The following is a 23,157-nucleotide window of genomic DNA, read 5'->3' as shown; positions in this document are numbered from 1 at the left end:
AACACAACCTCTCATTTGGAGTAGAAATACAAGGTGCCCACATGTCCTCACAATGTGGCTTCACCACTCTTCCATCCATTGTTGTCACGCAATTTCGGGGATTAAGGAAAGCCACACAAAAATTTGGATTTTCTCCTGTTTACACACCCGATTTGACATTGTACGATGCATTTGGTACCAAGTTTATAATTTTCTTTCCATTTCCTCCACCTCCTCAATTCCTAGCCACACCAATTGGGTTTCTCAAGTTTATAATTAGGAGGTTAGTTTGGTCTACATGTCTTACTCCTACAAGATTTGAATTGGCGACCTTTCTTTTAAGAATTATATTCAACTCAATGTAGTAATCTAAGATTCAAAATCGATTATTTGTGGGTCATTTGTGAGCTTCGAATGTAACTTTTTAAATAACAATAGTTTTGTATGAAATCAATTCTTCTACTCAAAGTAGTATGTAATTCTAACATCCATGTCTTTAAGGGAATATGGATAAAGTATGCAAAAAGATATCATATTTGTTCACCACAATTAAAAATATTGCATTGAGATAATTATGAAGTTAATTGATTGCATGATGCAAATAGACAAGTTCATTGGTCAGTTGAAGATAAGGGTTTATTGCCACACCAACCAACACAATAGCATGAAATCACAACATCTAGGTTATGCATCCAACTAAGACCTAAGGATTTGAGTGTTTAGGATAGAACCACACCTATGATTTGGTTCAACTTATGTGGTTCTATCCACTTCAGAAATAGATATTAAGCCAATAGGCTATATATTGTGTGCATTGCCCATTGGAAGTCAATGTTCTCATGCCAGGAAACAACTTTCTGACTGTCATGCCTAGGAACCTCACACCTGAAAAACATCCATTTTTTTTTTTTTTTGTGTGGCTATTTTGTTGCAGGGCATCAATTTGGGGTTGTTTACAAGCTCACCCCTTAACCCTCTAGTTGGCTCGAGTGCTCTCGATTTGATAGGAGTAGAAAGAGTCCTTTAGGTATTGAGCAAGCACGAATCCTTTAGGTATTGGCATTTGTTTCATCTTGAATTGGGTGCTCCTAAAATCTTAGCTAAATATCTAGAGTGAGTATATTTCTCCATTTGAACTTGAATGTGAACCGGTTTTATAGAGATGCATTCATTGGATTTGATCCTACAATTATGCTTGGCTTTTGTGAAAAGAGAATTGCATCAATCAATGCAAGGCATGATATAATGGATGTCGCTAAAATCATAGGGATGGTAGAGAATGCCAAGCAAATTCGGTCCCTATTTCTATTAGGCAAAGAATGAAAACCAAGATTGAAAGGATTATTTCAACGCTGTAATAAAACATACACATACATCCCAAAATGATTTTATTTTTTGCAACATCGTAGAAATCTCCTCTGTACTATCTTAAGTTTTGGGGATTGCAAGAACATATTTTTTTTTTGGTATGAATATTGAATTTTTCACAAATTCTAAACTCTTTTGTAATTTGCAATCTGACATTCCTCTTTTTCTATGTTTAGATTGTATAAGAATTTGTATCATTTAACAAATATATATGGAGTTATGTCAATTACAGGCCCATCGTGAATAAGTACATAGCAACAAAAAATAAAATATAAAAAAAAAATCAATGCCCTTTGTAGGCTCAATTCAGGTCAATTGAACTTTATTATTTGGTGTATCATCTTTAGGATTAAGATTCTTTATGACTTCCAATCTTTTTTTAGTTTTTGGTCACTTCCAGTTAATTGTTTCAATATTAAAGACATGTGAATACTATTAAGTAGATATTTTTGATAATATATTATGTTTATTTTATTTTATTTAAGCTATCATTTTTTTAGATATTTTATATTTTAAACAAATTTTGAAGAACTATTTAGGGTATGGTATCATGAAGAGGGACTGTTGCTGAGAATTTCTTAGAAACATTTCACAAATAGATGATTTCATGGATATATAATAATGGAAAAAAATTAGGAAGGGAATAATTTCATGACTTTTCTTGCATCAATTCATGCTAAAAAAATTACTTGCATTTTTTTAAGCAATAGTTTATACAAAAAAATATAGATGCATGAGATGTGGTTAAAATAATTGTTACATTGATGAGGAAATTTTTCAGCCTCAACTTTAAGGTGTTAGCTAAAAATTAAAAACTAGAAAGAAAGGATTCCTATTTCCAAAGACAAGATTCCAATTAAAAATTATTATGAGTAGTAATAGTCCTAACCAAGATCTCTTGGATCTTGTTGTCGACATTCTCCCTCCACCCCAACATTTATTTTGTAATCTAAGTTTGAAAGATTTATTAAAGTTATTTTTTGATTAAAAAAAATTTGTTGATTTCCTCCTTTGATATTTGTATGTCTAGTTGTCTCATCAGAGTAGCATTCTTTGTGTGTGTTGTATGTTTTGGATTTTAATCCACCAGGACTAGTACTAAAGTTGTGTTCTCTACCAATAATTTGTATTTATGTGGAATTTAATATTTTTAAAATAATTTGTATTTATGTGGAATTTAATATTTTTAAAATAATTTGTACTTATGCGGATCATGGCAAAAGCCTATTTTGAGTTCAATGGTAACAAAGAATTATTTTAATTGTTAAAAAAAATAAAAAATTATTGAAGAGCTTAGCCAATATGTTCTTCACCAAATTAATTTTTTTTTGTCTTTTGTCTTTTGTCTTTTTTTTTTTTTTTTCTAAATTCAATATTCGATATTGTCGTATAAATGATCTGATCATAGAGTGGAAAAGTAAATTCAATTTAAATATTTTTATTAAAGATAATCGATAGAAAGAATAAAGATTTTATAGATAATTGTAGATTACAAATTTTAGACAAGAAAAAAAAAGATTAGTAATTATACAAAGAATTCTAGGTGAAGAATAAAAGATTTTTAATATTCAGTTGATTTATAATGATTTTCCTGTTTTGTGACTCTAGAATATAAGTCTATGTTAGTTGGAAGGAGAGCAAAAATGTAACAACTTAGGTCTTGTCATTTAAAAAAGAGTTCAATAAAAATAGGGATAATTTTTAAGTAGTCTAAAAATGTGGTCCTATGAAAGGCGCTTCAAAAATTTTATTCTTTTTATGCAATGAAGGTCTTGGATAGATAATACCAATCATTGAGGGGGTGTTATAGACACATATTCAGACCTTGTGGGAATAAAGGCTTTCATTTGTTAAATATGCTAATAAGACTAGTATCATCTAAGTAAAGAAGATATGACCCCTTTAAAACATAATATGACCATCTTCTTCTTATTTGAATTAACACGAGTCGCAAATTTTTAAAAGAAAAATGCATGTATCTTTCAAGAAGAGTCAAATAATGCAAAGGAAATATGGAAAAGGTATGATAGCCTTAACTCTCTTGCTTTTGAAAAAGTATATTGATGTAAAGCTTAGATTTCGCTCACTATTAAATTCAATTCTCAAGACTCACATTCTTAGACTTGTACCCTCCAATATATTATTTAACTATATTTTACTATCATGGTAACTATTGCACCTCCTTTTGGTGCAAGTGCTAGTTAATATTTGTAGAAATCATTTAGCCAATGCATAGCTAGCTTAACCTCATTAAGAGCCTATCATGTGAGTGTTGAAGTGTGAAATTATGTTTTATAATTATGCACTTTTCTTCTTGGAACTAAAAGAGAGGACCTAATGTACAAACATGCCAACTTTGCACCTTCGAGCTTCTAAATGATGAATTGAATTTCCATAAAAAATAAATAAATTACTAGGTGGAGGAAGATTCCTATACATGTTGTAGGTGAACAAAATGAACTCTATAGTGATGTACAACTATTTGTGTTACTTTTTTTGGAACCATTTTGAACGCTTCAACAAAAAAAAAGGTGCTGATGTGACATCATATTTGACCGCATAAATTTTAAAAATAAGAGATTTGACTAATAAATTGTTATACAAAATTGAGAAAGATTTAAAATAATCCACACAAAATTTGAAGAACACAAAATTAATTTTTTAAAATCCAAATCTTCCATGATGTAACGTACAGAATTTAGTGAGCCAAGTACATTGTAGACTATTTTTCGCAATACTTATTATTAAAAATATATTCGTAGTTTGTGTTTAGTTTGCTGTCAGCAGAATGAAATATCCCCAAAAATCTTGTGGTTGGAACTTGGAAGAGGCCTTTTAAGTATTTAAAACCAGGCAGGCCGTATAGAGCACAGATATTTTCATAGCAGAATCAAAACACAGCCTCTCATTTGGAGTAGAAGAAATATATGGTGCCGACATGTCCTCACCCTATGGCTTCACCACTCTTCCATCTCTGAGATATTCCCAACACCAAAAAAGCAGCTATCGCTGTCACACAATTTCTCCTTTTTCATGACATCTGTTTACACACGGATTTGTCATTGTACGATTCATTTGTTACCAAGTTCATAATTTTCTTTCCATTTCCTCCACCTGCCCAATTCCTGGCCACACCAATTCCTGGCCCCACCAATTGGGCTTCTCAACTGTTTAGTCAACAACACCCGGTTTCATCATCTTTTCGCCTTAAAATCCATTCAGCAGCCACCTTTACCGCAAAAATCAGTGAGCAGTGCGGCCCAATTTCTTCATCCTTAATTCATTCCGCAGGCCCCCTTTCCTGCAAAAATCCGTGAGCAGTGACACCCAAATTCTTCATCTTTACGCCTTCAAATTCATTCCACAAGCCCCCATTACTAAAAAAATCTGTAAACACGAAAACCCATTTCAACGGCGGTGGGGAGGAAGAACAAGATGCGGTGCGAGCTGTGCAGTAAAGACAGCGCTTTGCGCTGCGAGGCGGACTGTGCAAATCTGTGCTGGGAATGCGATGCAAAGGTGCATTCAGCAAATTTCTTGGTTGCGAGGCATTTGAGGATTGTTCTGTGTTGCAGATGCCATGGACAAACCCGCACGGCCATTTGCGGGGCTTGCCCGAGGGCGAAATTTCGTCTGTGCAGGACTTGCTCAGAATTGGGCGATTCAAGGCAAAATGCGGACATGAAAGTGCTTTCAGTCCTGAAAAGGTGGTGCAGAGCGCTGAATCTGAGTAGCCCTTGGACGGTTTCTTTAGCCATGAATTTGGTTGAAAAAGGGCGGCTGAAACAGAGGAACTTGTCTAGGCAGAAAATAAGAGTTTATCTCGCTGCTGCGCTCTGGTCTGCTGCGTCACTCTGCGAAAATGAGGGCAGTTTGACATGCTTGAAGAGGGTTGAAGAATGCAGCGGAATACCAGTGAAATTGATCGTTTTGGCTCAGTCCCAGTTGTGCTCTTCTCTGGAACTGGAAATTTCTGGGCAAGGGGAAGAGGGATCGGCAGAGTGCTCATCTTAGACATAGAGAAACTGATCGGCACTTGAATACAAGATTTGTCTAACATAGAAACAAGAATCAATGACTTGTGGGCTTGGAAAAGTATTTATTTTGAGGAACACTTGGTTTTTATTGGGGTGAGAATTCATTCTCTTGTTCCAGAGACAGGTGAAAGTATTTTTGTCTCGTTGGTAAATGAGTTGGCATCACTTAGTGATTTATAGGTAATTTATAGCTAAGTGAATATCACTAAATGAATAATAGTTTGAGATTTTATTCTTTGTAAGTTGAATGTATCTCAGTGATACTTGGTCTATGAAGGTCAGGATAGATTTTGATCTTAAAGTTCATTTGAATTAAATACAATTATAATTAAAGAAGTTAAAGTTGAGTTTAAAGTCAGTAGATTTCCACAATTCATGAGACTATCTGAATGCCCTTCTTAAATTTGATTTGATATATATATATATATATATATATATATATATATATATATATATATATATATATATATGGATTTATTATATATTATTTAGAGGTGTTAAGATTTTTTTATTTAATATTAGAGAGTTTGTAATATAAACATATATTATACTATACATATCAAAGATTTTGTTTTCTTTTAAACAAAATAATCTATTTTTAGGAGAGGTACTTATTTGCTGCTTGACAAACACAAATGTATCATCTAAAATGGTTTAGTAAAATGGAAATGTAATTTAGAGGTGGGACCCACATAAGATGTTGGCACACTAAGTGTGTGATGTTTAACTCCAGTCTATGAAAAATAGGTCTCCAATAAAACTTAGATTGTGAGATTTTTCTATAAGGAAAACTCATAAATAATGAACATTTGTAACATTCTTATTCACGGATATGAAACATATGATTAGGATAAGGGCATCTATGATTAAGTTTGTATGCAAGAAAAATATTTGTATGACAAAATTTCATCATTAAAAGAGTGACATCTTGACAAAACTATCAAATGATACAAAATATGTTAAGTTATTAAAGATAAATTAGTTTTCCACAATTCATAATAGTTAAGTTACTCTTTTTTATTTAGATTGTGTGCGTTTGTTTACATCAACTTTCCAAACACACACTCTAATCCATCATATGAAAGATATTGCACTTGACTTAATAGTCAACTACTTGCATTTATCATAAAATGGAGACAATATGAATTCAAGGAGCTGCGACCCTAAGTGGTCTATCTCCCATCAACTTGGTTAGATGAATAGATCTTTTGGAAAAAAATTTCAAGGTCAAGTTGCCATTTACAAATAAAATCGACTCTTGTATTGACATTATATCTAATCATTCTTGTTAATCGTATGTAAAGAATTCTTGTATATTATTTGTAAGAATTATGACCAAAGCCTTCATTCAATTCAATGTGTATCATTTTACTAAATGCTTGAACAATCAATTTCATGAACTTTGATAGCATTATCCTTTCTTACACCAAAATGGGAAATTCGAAAACCGGGTCAGGATCTCCCCAACTTTGAAGCTATATATTCCCTACCTGGTATAATATCCATAGATTTTTTCTCTAGGAGACTTCCTGAAAAGTGAGCCTCTCCCCTAACATCCTTCCTTCAACATGCTTATATAGCTGATGGGGCCCTTTCTTTCTTTGCCAACCGAGGATTAAAGAATATAAGTTTAATTAAGGTTATCCATCTATTGTTTTTGGATTGATCAATGTTTCGATTAATTCTATGGTTTATCGTGAGGATGAACAAGAATTCTAAAGATATGAAATAATTTTTTGTTCATTCTGATGATGAATCAAAAAGTGTGATTTGAAACATTGATGATAAAAAATTGCATTAACAATAGAATCAAGAAACAATAAGTGAATATAAGTTTGACTAGTTTTCGCCTTCGTGCAAAATGCCCTCACTATGATGGGGCTTTTATGAGAACAATGCATGCACTAGAAGAATTGACTAATCTAGAGGGAGTTGCAGCTTCACTCTCCTTCAACTCCCACTTTGCTTCTAATTTTATGAGAAATTAAATAATTAAATATTTTGATTAATATGTCTATTTAAATTAAAATATCAAATATTATATTTATAATTATTAAATAATAAATATAAGAATATTAAGTATTTGTGATATTAAAAATAGATCTTTGATACTTGTAATACTTGTTTGGCTAATGTATAGTTAAAGAATTATATTAGGAGCTTACTATGTGAATGTTGAAGTGTGAAATTTCTTTTATCCTTTATCAAACCTGTAGGTTAATTTAATAGTTTGAAAATAGATAGCAGTGGCGATAAATGCTAATCAATTAATCATGAAGTGTTGTTCAACTTTGACACAAGCATATGTATTATTGTCTTGTTTATGAATTCACTGCATGAGATTTTGTTAACATCAACGTTTCGAATCACACGCTATGATTCAGGATGAAAAAGAGTGCTAGGAGATGTACACGCATATGTGTTAAAATATTTGATAGATGCCTTTGTATTGAGATTTGATTGCAAAGTTCACAATTAATGTCAATTTGATTATAACTCGCGTTGGATGTTAATATATAAAGATTGATGTCTAATTCTTGTGAGAGAAAAAATGCTCATGTTACTTTATGGTATATTATCCTCTTGATTCTTGTTGTGAAAATATCACTGAATAATTCTTTTAAATGTGTTACCCTAGACACACAATTTAAACCTACATCAACAAATGTCAAAATTGTCAGCTTTGGAAGGCAAGAATTTGAATTTTGAAAAGTAAGGACAAGATTAGGCATATGATCCAATATTGCTAGGACGTAAACACAATTATGATTTCATCCATGATGGAGAAATCAATATGAATTGAGTTATGAACAAAGATATATTACATACAACAGTGTTAAGTTAAAGCTCAAGGGTAGTAAACATGCCAAAAGAGCCAAATTATGTGTTACAAGTATGCACTTTTCTCCTTTATACTAGAGGAGAGGATTTGATCAACGTGTGTGCTAGCTTTGTAACTTCAAGCTTCTAAATGGTAAGTCAATGTTTCACAAAAAAATATTATATCTTCATTGGTTTTAGTGTTAGTTCTAGCATTGAATCTAAGGATTAAACATTATATGAATTAAATCCTAAACCTAAACTTACCAAATGAAATTCTAATCCTAAACAAAATTCTACCCTAAACCAAATTCAAACTTGAACATATACAAAATTAACCCTAAACCCTATATCAAATCGACCCTATTCCTAGAAAAAGTTCAACCTTACCATTGAACATTAAACCAAAAAGAAACTAATCTTAAACTACAATGAACTTTAACATAAACCAGATCTAACACTAACGTAAGCCTATTTGAGAAAAACTAGGAACATTCGAACTAATGTATTTTCTACGTGTCTAAACTGTAGAACACAAAGTGCACAACAACCAAAGTCTTTTATTTTACAAAACATAAATCTAGGGGATTGGTAAAGATATACGCATTATGGAATAAATACAAGGAGACTGTACTAAAAATGAAGAGATATAAATCCATGCACAAGGAAATAAAAATGGCACAAAACAAACCCTAATCCCAACACTAAATCAAAGTGAACCCTAGTCTTAAACCAATCCAAGTCCAAATCATAAGCCAGTTGATTTACCTTAATCCTAACAGTAAACCAGATTTTAAAATCATAACCCTAAATAAAATTCAAGTAAAGAATATTTTGCCCTAACCTTAATAGTAAAGCAATTAAAAAATATACCCTAACTTTGAACCATATTGAAACCTAACACTAAACCAAATTGAATTCTAAACAAAATCGGATTATAACCTTAACAACAAACCAAATTGACCAAAATGAACAACTCTAAACCTAATTGAACATTCAATAAATAATATTGAACCCTAACCCTAAAAATAATTGAAAACTAAAGAACATTGAGCATTATCGAACTCAACCATTATTAGATTAGGGTTGGTCTTTTAATTCCAATCATGACACTGATTCTATCTATAATCTTAACCCTCACACTAAACCAAAGTGAACCCTAACTATAAATTTAATTGAACCCTAAAGCTAATAGTAATATTGGACCCAAATTAAACCCTAATCGTAAACCTAATATAATATAGTAGACCAAATTGAACCTTACCCCAACCCTACAAAAAATTAAGCCCTAACCCTAAAATAAAATGATATTGAACCTTCAATATGAACTTAATTAAATCCTAACTATAACACTAAACCTAATTGAATGATAACCCTAACAATAAAATAAATTAAACCCTAAACCTTACAATAAACCAAATTCAAACCAAACCAAACCAAACTATACACCAAATTGAATCGTAACCTTAATGCTTTAAACCAAATTGAACTATAACCCTAGAAACCAAATTGAATATCAACCCTAATCATAAACCAAATTAAGTTCTACCCATTATCCTAATTAAACACAAAACTAGATAGAACCCCAATCTTAAATAAGCACTAACCAAATACGAACCCTAATCTTAAATGAGCATTAAAGTAAATTGAACTATAACCATGAATAAAATTTTACCCAAACCTTAACACTAAATCAAATTAAACCCTAATCTTCAACCAAATTGAACTCTAACATTGTAACAAATACAACCCTCAAAGAAACCAAAATAAATCGTAACCCTATCATTGAACTAAAGTGAATCCTAGCCCTAAATTTATAAAATATTGAACCCTAAATCACTATGAATAACAATATATTAAAAAAATTAAGATAATGATAGGGTTAGGGTATGGTTTTTAAAGATGATATAACATAAGGTGAATAGAAGATGACATGAAGATATATGATAAACTATTTTAAACCACATTATTTAAAATTTTTGCTTTATTCCATATATAATCTCAACCCTAATAGTAAAACAATTTGCCTCCTAATCATAAGAATAAACCAAATTGAAGTCTAGATAAAACTAAATAATCTAACCATAAATCAAATTGAAACTAAGTCCTTGTAGTGTCATAAAATTGCGACCCTAGCAATTTTCGACTACATTAGGGTCCTCACACATGCGAGTTCGAATCCTCTAGCCTGATCGGAGACCAGAGATTGCTCAGGTTGCAGAAACAACTTCTTCCTTGGCCTCTGCGTCACCCCGTCCACACTTTGCCCTAAGAAATGGGTAGGATAGGAGCATGGCGCCACTGTCCCCCCTTGGACAGGGGTGTGGCGCCCTTGTCCTCCTAGGATAGGGGCATGGCGCCCCTGTCCCTGCCCTATTTTGGGGTAGGACCCTTCCTAGGGTTGCATTGTTGGTTGTGCATTGGGCGAGAAACTCCCCTGATGTCAGCCCGTGACGAAATTCAAATCCACTAGTAACATGTATTTAAGGGGCATTCATTATCTCATTTGCATAAGTTGAAGTGGGATAAGTTGAAGTTGGATAAGATTGGAGTGTGTCAAGTTGCATAAGTGATCAAGCATTCAAGAGCATTGAAGCATTCTTTTCCAGCATTGAGCATTCTCAAGTATCCCTTCAAGGCTAGGTGTTGCATTCAAGTCAAGGATTCAACCATTGAAGAGGAGATTGATTTCAACATACAATTCCACAAAAACACTTCTATAAACATTGCTATCACAACCTTACTTGAGGTGATTTACAATTCAGTCTTTCATTTACATCTACTTGCAAGTACTTTCTTTCATTACTTGGTTAATTCCAAAACTGGGGTTGGACCTAAAGGAAAACCCCCAATCCCAACCCATTTCTCTTTCTTTTATGTGTGTAGGTTGCAGGTGCGCAACTGTACTTTCAAATCTAGGCTTCATTTGCAGAGGCGGAAAAACCTTTTTTATTTCCTGGATTTTTTGGAGGACCATGTACGTTCTCGCCATGATCCAGACAACTTTTCCTCAAATTTGCAGGGTGAGTTTGTCTCGACATTTTACTGTCAGATCCAGGTGCACAACTTCATCCCATATTCCGATCTTAAGTTATAATCAGTTCTTTGTCACCTTCGCATTACATAATTCAATCAATTCCTTTCCATTTCAAACAAGGAAGAGGGGATCAACTTAGCATTCCCAATTCATTCAAAATTCAATCTACCATCTTTGTGTGGAGAGATTTAATCTAGTGAATTATCCTCTCCTCTTTCTAATTTAACATGGTGAAAAGTGCTTGAATGGTAATCAATAGCGAAATTATCATCTCTCTTTGAGGGAAAGGGTAGTTTTCCTCTTGATCTGTCATTCACCATTTTCCCACCATTACAGTCCTAAACAAAGTTGAATCCTCACACTAAAACAAATTAGACTCTAACACTAAACAAAAATGAAATAACCCCAAACTTAATTGAATATTAAACTAAATTGAAACTTAACCCTAATCCTAAACCAAAATTTACCTTTTAAACCCTAACACGACCAAATTCATCTATATCCTTAAACCAAATCAAATCTTAACCCTAATTCTAAACCAAAATTTAACCTAACCTTAAACATAATTTCACACTAAACCAAATTGATCTCTAACCCCTAACATTATTAAACATGAAGCCAAATTAACCCCTAACCCTAAAATTAATGAAACCATAACCTTAAAGCTAAACCAAAATCCAAATTGAATTCTAACCTTATACCTAATTGAATAAAAGACTAGATTGAAACTTATCCTAATCCTAGATACCAAATCAAACCCTTACACATATTCAATCATAATTGTGAACCTAATCAAACCCTAATTATAAGATTAAACCTAATTAAACCCTAACACTGACACTAGAAAGACAATTGAATAAACTTAAACCTAACTAAACTCTAAACCAAATTCTAACCCTAAACCAGTATAAAATTATACATACTATACCAACAAACTTATATCAATATAAAATTATAATTGACTATTTCACAATTTACTCGAATTCAATCGTCAAACTATAAACCCAATTCAACACTAAATAAAATTAAATCCTAACCTTTATTAAATTAAGGGTTAATTTTTAAATCCCAACCCTACATGTAAATATATATCTCATATTATTTTGACTGTAATAAAACCCTTATTGAATCATAATTAAACTATCCATAATCCTAAGCCAACACTAATTCTAATTAGGGTCTTAATATAACTCTAATTAAACCTTAATCCTAACCCTACCTCTAAGACTATTTGAAATATAACCTTCATCCCAATTGTAATAAACCCTACCCATATTTGAACCCTATTCCCAATTCAACTCTAACTCTAAATCAAATTGAACCCCAACCCTAAAACTAATTGATCATTAAACCAAATTAAACTATAACCATTAATAAAATTGTACCATAAACCAACCCCAATATTAAACCACATTGAACTCCAATTGTGAACAAAATTCAACGATAACCCTAACACTAAACCTTATTAAATTGTAACCCTAACCCTAAACCAATTTGAACCCTAGCACCAACGCTAACACTAAGCCAAATAGACCTAAATCATAAATCAAATTGAACCATAACCCTAACCCTAATGCTAAACTAAACCAAATTAAGCACTCAAACAAAACAAAATGGAATTGTAACCCATGCCATTAAAAATATTATTAAAAAATAAACCTAAACAAAAACCTGCCCTTGGGAGGGGAACAACAGCTGGAAACGGTTGCTAATACCCCATAGAATTAGTACCTCTATGAGGTAGGCTGAGGAGCAAAAGGGAGGAATCCGCCCAAGGAGGGGCTCACGTCTGATTAGCTAGTTGGTGAGGCAATGGCTTACCAAGGCTTCGATCAGTAGTTGGTCTGAGAGGATGATCAGCCACACTGGGACTGAGACACGGCCCAGACTCCTACGGGAGGCAGCAGTGAGGAATTTTCCGCAATGGGTGAAAGCCTGACGGAGCAATGCCACGTGAAGGAACAAGGCTCACGGGTCGTAAACTTCTTTTCTCGGAGAAGAATAAATGACGGTATCTGAGGAATAAGCATCGGCTAACTCTGTGCCAGCAGCCGCGGTAAAACAGAGGATGCAAGCGTTATCCAGAATTATTGGGCGTAAAGTGTCTGTAGGTGGCTTTTCAAGTCCGTCGTCAAATCCCAGGGCTCAACCCTGGACAGGCGGTGGAAACTACCAAGCTAGAGTACGGTAGAGGCAGAGGGAATTTCCGGTGGAGCGGTGAAATGCATTGAGATCAGGAAGAACACCAACTAAATGACAAATAACAAGCCTTACTAATTTAAAAATTATTTAAATAATTCATTTAATATAAATTATTAATTATTTAAATAATTAATATAATATAAAATATTGCACTTATAAATTAATAAATATTTTATAATTTAATTTCTTTACAATTGCGCTGCAGATGCTACTAGCATATATATATAGAAACAAATATAAAGATATTTGAAAGCTATCGAGGCTTTCATTTCAAATTTTTACTTAAAATTTAAGTTAATAAATTAATAAATGAAAGCCTTGATATCTCTTGGCTTTCTTTATATATATTTCTATATATATATATATATATATATATAGGCTAGTATAGTATTTAACTATATTTTACTATTAACATAACTATTGCACCTCCTTTTGGAACAAGTGCTAGTTAATACTTATAAAAATTGTTTAGCCAATGCGTAGCTAGCTTTGCCTCATTAAGAGCCTACCATGTGAGTGTTGAAATGTGAAATTATGTGTTATAATTATGCAGTTTTCTTCTTTGCACTAGAAGAAAGGACCTAATGTACAAACATGCTAACTTCGCACCTTCAAGCTTCTAAATGATGAATCAAATTTCCATAAAAAAAATTACTAGTTGAAGGGGGATTCTTATGCATGTTGTTGTAGGTGGACAAAATAAACTCTATAGTGATGTATAACTATTGGTGTTAAACAAAAATGACATGCTGATGTGGCATCATATTTGACCACATGAATTAGAAAAACAATTTTTTCAAATAAAAGATTTGACTAATAAATTGTTATACAAAATTAAAAAAGATTTAAAATAATCCACACAAAATTTGAAGAACACAAAGTTAAATTTTTTAAAACTATTATTTAAATCCAAATCTTCCATGATGTAACGTACAGAATTTAGTGAGCCAAGTACATTGTAGACTATTAGTTGCAGTATTTATTATTAAAATATAGGTAGTTTGTGTTTAGTTTGGCTGGCAGCAGAATGAAATATCCCCCCAAAAATCTTGTGGTTGGAAGAGGCCTTTTTAAGTATTTAAAACCAGGCAGGCCGTATATAACACAGATATTTTCAGAGCAGAATCAAAACACAGCCTCTCGTTTGGAGTAGAAATACGGAGTGCGCCGACATGTCCTTCACCATTCTTCCATATCTCAGAAACCAATAAAGCAGCCATCGCTGTCACGAAATAATGGCAATTTCGGGGATTAAGGAAAGCCACACAAAAGTGAAATTTCTCCTTTTCATGACATCTGTTTACACTGCCAGATCTGTCAATGTACGATGCATTTGGTACCAAGCTCATAGTTTTCTTTCCATTTCCTCCACCTGCTCAATTCCTGGCCACATCAATTGGGTTTCTCAGCCGTACACTCAACGAGGACACCCAATTTCTTCATCCTTCTGCCTAAAATTCATTTCACAACCCACTTTACTGCAAAAATCCGTGAACAGTGAGGCCCAATTTCTTCATCCTCATGCCTTAAAATTCATTCCTCAGGCCACCAAAAATCCGCATGGAGTCCTAATTTTTTTCCTTTACACCTTCAAATTCATTCAACAGACCTCCTTTACTGCAAAAATTCCTGAGCAGGTAGGCCCGATTTCGATGGCGGTGGGGAGAAAGAACAGGACGCGGTGCGAGTTGTGCAGTAAAGACAGCGCTTTGCGCTGCGAGGCAGACTGTGCAAATCTGTGCTGGGAATGCGATGCGAAGGTGCATTCAGCAAATTTTTTGGTTGCAAGGCATTTCAGAACAGTTCTGTGTTGCAGATGCCATGGACAAACCTGCACGGCCATTTGCGGGGCTTGCCCGAGCGCGGAATTTCGCCTGTGCAGGACTTGCTCAGAATTGGGCGATTCGAGGCAAAATGCGGACATGAAAGTGCTTTCAGTCCTGAAAAGGTGGTACAGAGCGCTGAATCTGAGTAGCCCTTGTACGGTTTCTTTAGCCATGAATTTGGTTGAAAAAGGGCGGGTGAAACAGGGGAACTTGTTTAAGCAGAAAATAAGGGTTTATCTCGCTGCTGCGCTCTGGTCCGCTGCTACAGTCTGCGAAAATGAGGGCAGTTTGCCACGCTTGAAGAGGGTTGAAGAATGCACTGGAATACCAGTGAAATTGATCGTTTCGGCTCAGTCCAGGTGTTTCTTCTCTGGACTGGAAAATGGCTGACCAGTGTGAAGAGGGTTCGGCAGAATGCTCCTCCTAGACTTTATTTTTTTGGCCGCCAGCCCTACATTTACAGTGCATTAAGAATAACGTAACAGAGTTTACATGTTGCTTCGACATACAGAAACTGTTCGGCACTTGAATACAAAGATTTGTCTAACATATAAGGTAAAACTAGAATGAATGACTTGTGGGCTTGGAGATGTATATATTTTCAGGAACAGTTAGATGCTTGGTTATGAATTCATGCCAGTATTTTAGTCTATTGATAAAGGAGTATGCATGATCTAAAATATGTGAATAATAGTTTGAGATGATGTTCTTGTAAGTTGAATATGATGTTCTTGTACGTTGAATGTATTATTGTTAGTGTGAATATATTTCTACAATTTATATGATAATCTATTTTGTGTCTTTTGTGTGTAAAATTTTTAGCATCATGAATAATTTCTCGATTTCTCAATGAAAAGTGTTTTTAGATTATTTATTTATCATTCAAAGGTAAAAATTTTGTCTTAAATCTAATAAATTCCATGTAATATTGTGTTTAAATACATCAATATAAAAATTTCATTAACGTGTCATTAATTGAATTTGGTTGTGTGAAGTACTAACAATTCCTTGATTCTTCAATGAAAAGCTTTTTTTATATTATTTATTTACTATCGAAATATAAAAATCATATAACATTTTGTAACATTTAATACTTCATGTAACATTTTGTTTAAATATGTCTAAATAAAAAAAAAATCATAAATGTGTCATTGATTTTTATTTTAGTTTAGAAATATCTAATTAAGCCGATAGGCTTTTAGTGGGGGCATTTATGCCCGGAAAATTGTCAGCCTTTCGGTAGCCCATCGGAAAAAGTCGCTTTCGATCGACGACATTCCGGCAGCCCGTCGGGAAAAGTACCTTCCGGTCGACGACACAAGTTCCCGTTCGCAAGGTTTCACGTCTTCCAAGTATTTATTGGTGGAGTTAATTCATTCGCGTTGGACACTGTTCATGTCAGTGGAGTATTATGTTTTGCGTGAGATGTATGCAACACGTCTTCGAAGTGTTTATGAGTGAAGTTAATTCATTTGCATTGAACATCGTTGTATTTACGGGGGGGACATTAATACCTCTGTTTTCCGCCGGTGCCATTCGCAGAGGTCGAATTTGTTTTGGAGGTGGGTGTTGTTTGGAGCGGAGCAGTCGCGACAAGGGGTAGATTAGTCGTTATCTGTGGCAAAGTTTGTACGCTATTTGCTTTTGGGTTGAGTTTGTGTTTTTTGTATTTTTTTGATTTCTTTGATGCAATTTGTGAATTGCAGGTTGCTAACAGGTGTCAAAAATCAGGGGTAGAGTGTTGGATGCGAGAAGGAGGTTGCATCGTGTTTTCAGCTATGTTCTTTCACTCCTCTAGCACTTCAGGGTGAGCGTCAGAGAGGTGTATAAGTAAGCAATACTTTTGCATAGACTTTATGAATACTTGCAATCTATTGTGAGTTTTAACTCTTTGTTTATTAGGCGGATAAGGGCCTTCAGAAAAAGTGTCTGTTTCAATTTTTTAAGGGTTTTAAGGAAAAATGCTTATTTCATTTTTTTACTGCTGTCATTACTGCAAGGATCTTTGTTGGGAAACAAGTTTGGATATATATTTTGAAAAGTATATGGGCCCTCAGAAAGCTCTTGTTTCGATTTTTCTAAGGGTTTTAAGGAAAAATGCCTATTTCATTTTTTTACTGATGTCATTACTACATGGTTCTTTGTTGGGAGCCAAGTTTGGATATATATTTTGAAAATGATGATTATTAACAAACTTTTAACGTTATCTTAGCCTTGGGTTTACCATTATTCATTTTAATAATGAGCTTCTCACCCTTCAGTATTAGGGATTTACCAGTTTAAACAAAACCTTTGTGGTTTCAAGGGTTGCCTGATTTTGTTGTTATGGTCAATTCACTGGTTCAAAGATAACTCTTATTGATGTCTTCTTCAGAGTTACCTTCCATTCAAAGAGGGTATATTCTGAAATATTCAATGAATACTCTCGGAAATAGATCACTACTTGAGCATTAAAACTAAGGGATTTCCCATTCCTCAGACCTTGGTTGACAGAGGTCTTTCGTTGAATGAATGTATGTCCCTTGGCCACTTTGCTAATGCTGGAGATTCTAGATAGTAGATTGAAGCCTACCACCACCTACAACAATTCAAAGAGACCCGCTCTCAGAGAAATCACATTGTAAATAAAGTTATTTCCAAATATTATAATATGTAATTTGGCGTGTGTGCACTAGATACAGTGACTTGTTTGATGACTAATATCATTAATGAGTTTTAATGCATCCACATTTTCCCTTGTCTATTCATGCACATTTGACCGTATTTGTTTTCTTAACTGTCCACATCATTTTAGAATGGGATTAACATTAATTAGACTCAATAAATGTAATCTACAAAACAATCATTTTTCATACTATCCTTCATTAACATTGGCTGATAGATCTTACTATTTTTTAAGCGTTAGACTAATTGTAACATTTGGTTGCATATATTTTATTGACAGGCATATAAACATTCATGGAAATATTATAAGGATAAGGAAGCATAGTGTGCATAACATAGTAACATTGACATGTGAACTCAATCATGGGATATTTTCAAGCAAAACAAAACATCTTTCATTAATTTACATTCTGCTCAAAAACATTTGATCATCTGCAAACATGGAGTCTATACTCAACTCTTGCAAATATGTGGTGTCAATGTAGAACTGCTTATCTTTGGAGAGTTACCTATCAATCAAAATTACCTATCTTTCAAAAACCTCTACAACTTGATCTACTTAATTTCAACATAAGATACAATAAAAGTTGAAAGAATATCAAAGAAAAAAATCATCAAGGTAGCGGTAAGGAAGTTGAAAGATGCAATTAATAGAGTCAATAGGGCAGACCTACTTAATAGAATTTAGAATTTGCAGTTTAGAAAAAAGAGGAATCTATGGTTGTTTTCATGTTAACACTTCTATGAGTTTCTCCTTCAACTTCCTTACCACTGCCTTGACGATTTTCTTTGGTATTCTTTCAACTTTTATTGTATCTTATGTTGAAATTAAGTAGATCAAGTTGTAGAGGTTTTTGAAATATGGAGTTATTACAAAGGAGACTCACTCATAGGGTTTTCAGAATATGCACTATCATTGAAAATGACCCACTTCATGGATTTTATAGAGTCAATAGGGTAGACCCACTTCATAGATTTTAGAATTTGCAGTTTAGAAAAAAGAGGAATCAATGGTTGTTTTCATGTTAACACTTATATAAGTTTCTCCTTCAACTCCATTACTGCTCCCTTGAGGATTTTTTTTTCATATTCTTTCAACTTTTATTTAACTTATGTTGAAATTAAGTAAATAAAGTTCTAGAAGTTTTAGAAATATGCAGTTATTACAAAGGAGACTCACTCATAGGGTTTTCAGAATATGCACTATCATTAAAAAATGACCCACTTCATGGATTTTTTAGAAATGTAGAGATTAAACAAAGAGAAATCCATGATAGCTCACGATAAAAAATATGCTGGCTAGAAGATTGCTCACAGAGTGAGAATATCTGCAACATCAGATGAAATATATGGTTATGCTTACTCTCACCACTGTGAACCTTATTACGGCGCTCTTTCATTGTCAAATAATACAAAGTCTCCTCTCCTATCTCTTGTCAAACAAATACAACAAAAATGACTAAATTTAAGGTTTAGGGGGCAATTTTGCCCATCAAAATTCAAGCAAAATGCCTTGAAATTGTCATTCCTTGCTGAAATCACCTTGCAATCAGCTCAAAGTAGTTGTATGTTGGTTGAATATTCCGTATTTGTTACATCTTTCTTTTGGCCATGTAGGCAATTTTAAAAACTAAACATCCATCTTGCCTGATACTTTTGTGCTTGTTATTTGCTTTTCTGACTGACGGATCATGGAAAGAACGATCGCGGTTTTGTGCATCTATATATCCATCTACATACATACATATTTGTGTTTCTACATACAGATGCATATGGATTTCTATGTCTGTGCATGCAAATATATAGCTTTATGCTTATGCATGTAGCCATATATATATACATGCTTATGCATCTATATATCCATGTGCATACATACATATCTATCTATATGTATATGAATATATATACATACATATTTATGTTTCTGCATACACATGCATATGGATTTCTATGTCTATGCATGCAAATATATATCTTTATATATATGTAAATATACCTATATCTATCAGCTTTAGTGGAGACATTTATCCCTGGAAAATTGTCATTGTCCCAATGTTTTTTTTTTGAAATGAGGAACAACAGAATTTGTTAGTGGTGACCTTATGGGAATGCGACTTACAAGGTTCATGAGTAATAGATACATTGCGCTTGATGCAATAGATGCACAACAAAATGTGCTGCCAGAAAATTTCTTGCATCCATGAGCTCCTGCTAGATTTGGCTACGCCTTCAAATACTTGCAAAAGCGAATTTCCATGCTCTAATTAATGTAGCCCAGTTTTTCATGGTCATTTGATTTTTCTTTCTATGGCCTCCTCCTGCAAGAAAGACATCATTCCATTTCATCAATTTGTTGAATTGTGTCGAGTTGTACGTAGTGCATTCTATGTGAATTTGCAGCAAAATAAATTTGACATTGTTCTTGAGTTGGCTTGAACATTGATGGGTTATGCGTTGAACATTGATACGATTTGCCCTGCTTGCACTTCAGCTTCGCTCGTTGCTCTGTTTATCTTTCATAGGTAGAATGTATTCCTTTGGCATTGTGGGTTTCAAATTGATTTTTAAATGTAAGATAAAATGTTGACAGCTTCACACCGATTAGAATACATCAAAGGTGTGAGTCATTGTTCAAAAGGTTATTGAAGAATCAACTTAACTCATAATTTTTTGTCTCTTGCCTCCACCTATCTTTACACTTTTTTCAATTATGACCCCTTTTCTTGGGCCTAGTAGGCAAGCTTTAAAACTCAAGACCTGACTCAATTGAAAGTTTTGTATTTACTGCCAAGCTTGTTTGGGTTGACTAGGCGGTGTTAAAAACCAAGAAGCAACTTAGCTGATAGATTTGTATTTTTCACCTCTTTTTTTGTCAACTAGGCAGATTTTAAAATTAAAAAACCAGCTTGGTTGATAATTTTGTGTTTGTTACCTCTTTTTTTGGCTGTCTATAATTTTGTATTTTGTTGCCTTGGAAAAATAGGAAACAAATCTTTGAATTTGTTGGGTTGTCAAAGTGTGCATGTATAATTTGCATATATATTAATCTCAATATTTATAAATGTTTGTTTTTTATGTTGCACTTTCCTTTGGAGGTTTTATGCTGCTTATTTTCCTATAGACGTTGTCTACTCTCACAAAAGATCACTTCCTCCAATTGTGAAGAGCATTAAGCAGTATGCCATCTTCTACTAGCTCTCCTGGTCCATTGTGGCAGCCTCCCCTAGATACTTTGGTAAGATAATCCATTCTATGTTGTCGCAAATTTAAAGATATGAGCATTTTTTTGGGTATTTCAACAACACAAAAAACATCACTTGTATACATGTTTCGCTACATCCACATAGTTGTCATCATTCCCATGTTTTATAGTCTGCGCATATATTCTATCCATCCATTGACAAAAAAAAACAACTCACAAACACATTAACTTATAGAAATATACAGTGACACATCCTTTTATTCAAAACTGCTCCAGCACCTTGTAATACGACTGACATTCTATTATCTTGTTACATGAATAGATATATAGAATGGCACCAAATTGGATATATATATATATATATATATATATATATATATATATATATATATATATATATATATATATATCTCACCAAACATAGTTTTCTTTTATCGTGTCTGCATTGCTGCTATGAAACTTCCCTCATCTATAAATTCAACCTTGTTGTCCTCTCCTTGTAGGGCCTTAACGATCACCTCGAGCTTACCCCAAATGCAATCCGATCTATGAATGTTGGAGATGATATCCCTTCGCCATTGCTGCAGCTTTTGTCATTTGAAAAAATGGCTGGTGATCCAAATGACAATGACAGATATAAAATAGTCTTGTCAGATGGCACGTATATGCAGTTAGCCATTTTACCACCCAAGTATGCTGACTTATTGCATGCAAAGACATTGAAGATAGGTTTTGTTCTTTTGTTGACAAACTATGTTTGTCGATATGTTTGGAACACAAGGTAGCTTCTATAATGTGTTTTCCCTCATTTATGTGAACCTCTTTCTATGTTGTTTACAAACACATTTCCTGCAATTGAGCATACCTCCTTCTTGCTTTTACAGGACCATCATTATATTCACTCTAGATGTGAAAAAAACGGATTGTCATTTAGTTGGAAAACCTAGATGCCTCTTTAAAGAACACGAAGAGCAAATGTTGGGTCGAGAAACCCCACCCTCCACTAAACGTGTTCTTAAATTCAATGCAGATTTGCCTTCTCCACAAATGCTCCCTCTGAAAATATCAGCCCTATTAAAAGCTTGAACCCTTACCAAAACAATTGGACCATAAAAGGTCGGGTAACAAATAAGAGGAAGATACATCAATATAACACGCCAAAGTGCAATGGCCAAGTTTTTAGTTTCGATATTATAGACGAAGAGGGTTGTGAAATTAGAATCACTTCCTTTGATGAAATATCAGAATTGCACTATCACCGAGTTGAAAAAGGAGCTTCATATGTTGTTTCCAAAGGTATTGTAAAAGATGCAAACACAGTATACAATAAGCTTAACAACCACCTTGAGATTATCATGACTGAAACTTCAGTTTTGAAGCGGTTTGCCACTAATGCTGTTGAGATAGAAAAAAAAACTCACTTCACCCCTATTAATGAAGTTCTCACCACTACCAACAATACTTTGGTTGATGTTATTGGTGTTGTTGTCAATGTTGGAGAGATTTCTGTAATTTGTAGAAAGGATGGCTCTAAACAATAGAATAGTAAAAATAAATGATATGTCAACTTTGACAATAGATGTTAACCTTTGGGGCCCGCCATCAGAACAACTAGGCAGTGACTTGAAGAACATGCATGCATCTGGAACATTTGTCATCTTTGTTGTTCAAAATGCAAGGGTTGGTTATTTCAATGGAAAAGTCATTAATATTCCAGCCTCAACAACTTTTGAAATTAACCCTTCTATTCCTGAAGCAGACCCACTCTGTTTAAGAGACCCTGTACAACAATGCCTTGATCCACACTCTTCGATTGTCCATAGCAAAAATAACTAGTATCAAAGAATGTCAATTGCATCCATCTTGCAACGTCTTAGCATTGTGTCGGAAACCATTGAGACTACTATTACAGTTGTCTTGCGCTTCATAAAGTAAGACTGGTTTTATTATATAGCTTGCCCATTACAATTCAACGGTAAAGAATGTAAAAAGAAATTTAGTAAATTAGCTGAGAATTTGTGG

The 23,157-nt window shown here is 33.6% G+C and overlaps 2 protein-coding genes across 2 annotated transcripts; both read left to right on the top strand.

Moving 5' to 3' along the window:
* The first annotated feature begins 4,395 nt into the window (after positions 1-4,395).
* Positions 4,396-5,616, top strand: LOC131047883 (B-box zinc finger protein 32-like). Its single transcript, XM_057981691.2, has one exon. The coding sequence runs from the start codon at positions 4,783-4,785 to the stop codon at positions 5,359-5,361; it is 579 nt and encodes a 192-aa protein (XP_057837674.2). The 5' UTR covers positions 4,396-4,782; the 3' UTR covers positions 5,362-5,616.
* Positions 5,617-14,605: 8,989 nt separating this feature from the next.
* On the top strand, positions 14,606-16,070 carry LOC131047882 (uncharacterized). Its single transcript, XM_057981690.2, has one exon. The coding sequence runs from the start codon at positions 14,679-14,681 to the stop codon at positions 15,657-15,659; it is 981 nt and encodes a 326-aa protein (XP_057837673.1). The 5' UTR covers positions 14,606-14,678; the 3' UTR covers positions 15,660-16,070.
* Positions 16,071-23,157: the final 7,087 nt, after the last annotated feature.

Source organism: Cryptomeria japonica, chromosome 3 (genome assembly GCF_030272615.1).
Source record: "Cryptomeria japonica chromosome 3, Sugi_1.0, whole genome shotgun sequence".
NCBI classification, from domain to species: domain Eukaryota; kingdom Viridiplantae; phylum Streptophyta; class Pinopsida; order Cupressales; family Cupressaceae; genus Cryptomeria; species Cryptomeria japonica.
The sequence above is the reverse complement of the archived record's forward strand: the minus strand, read 5'-3'. Positions and strand labels throughout refer to the sequence as shown.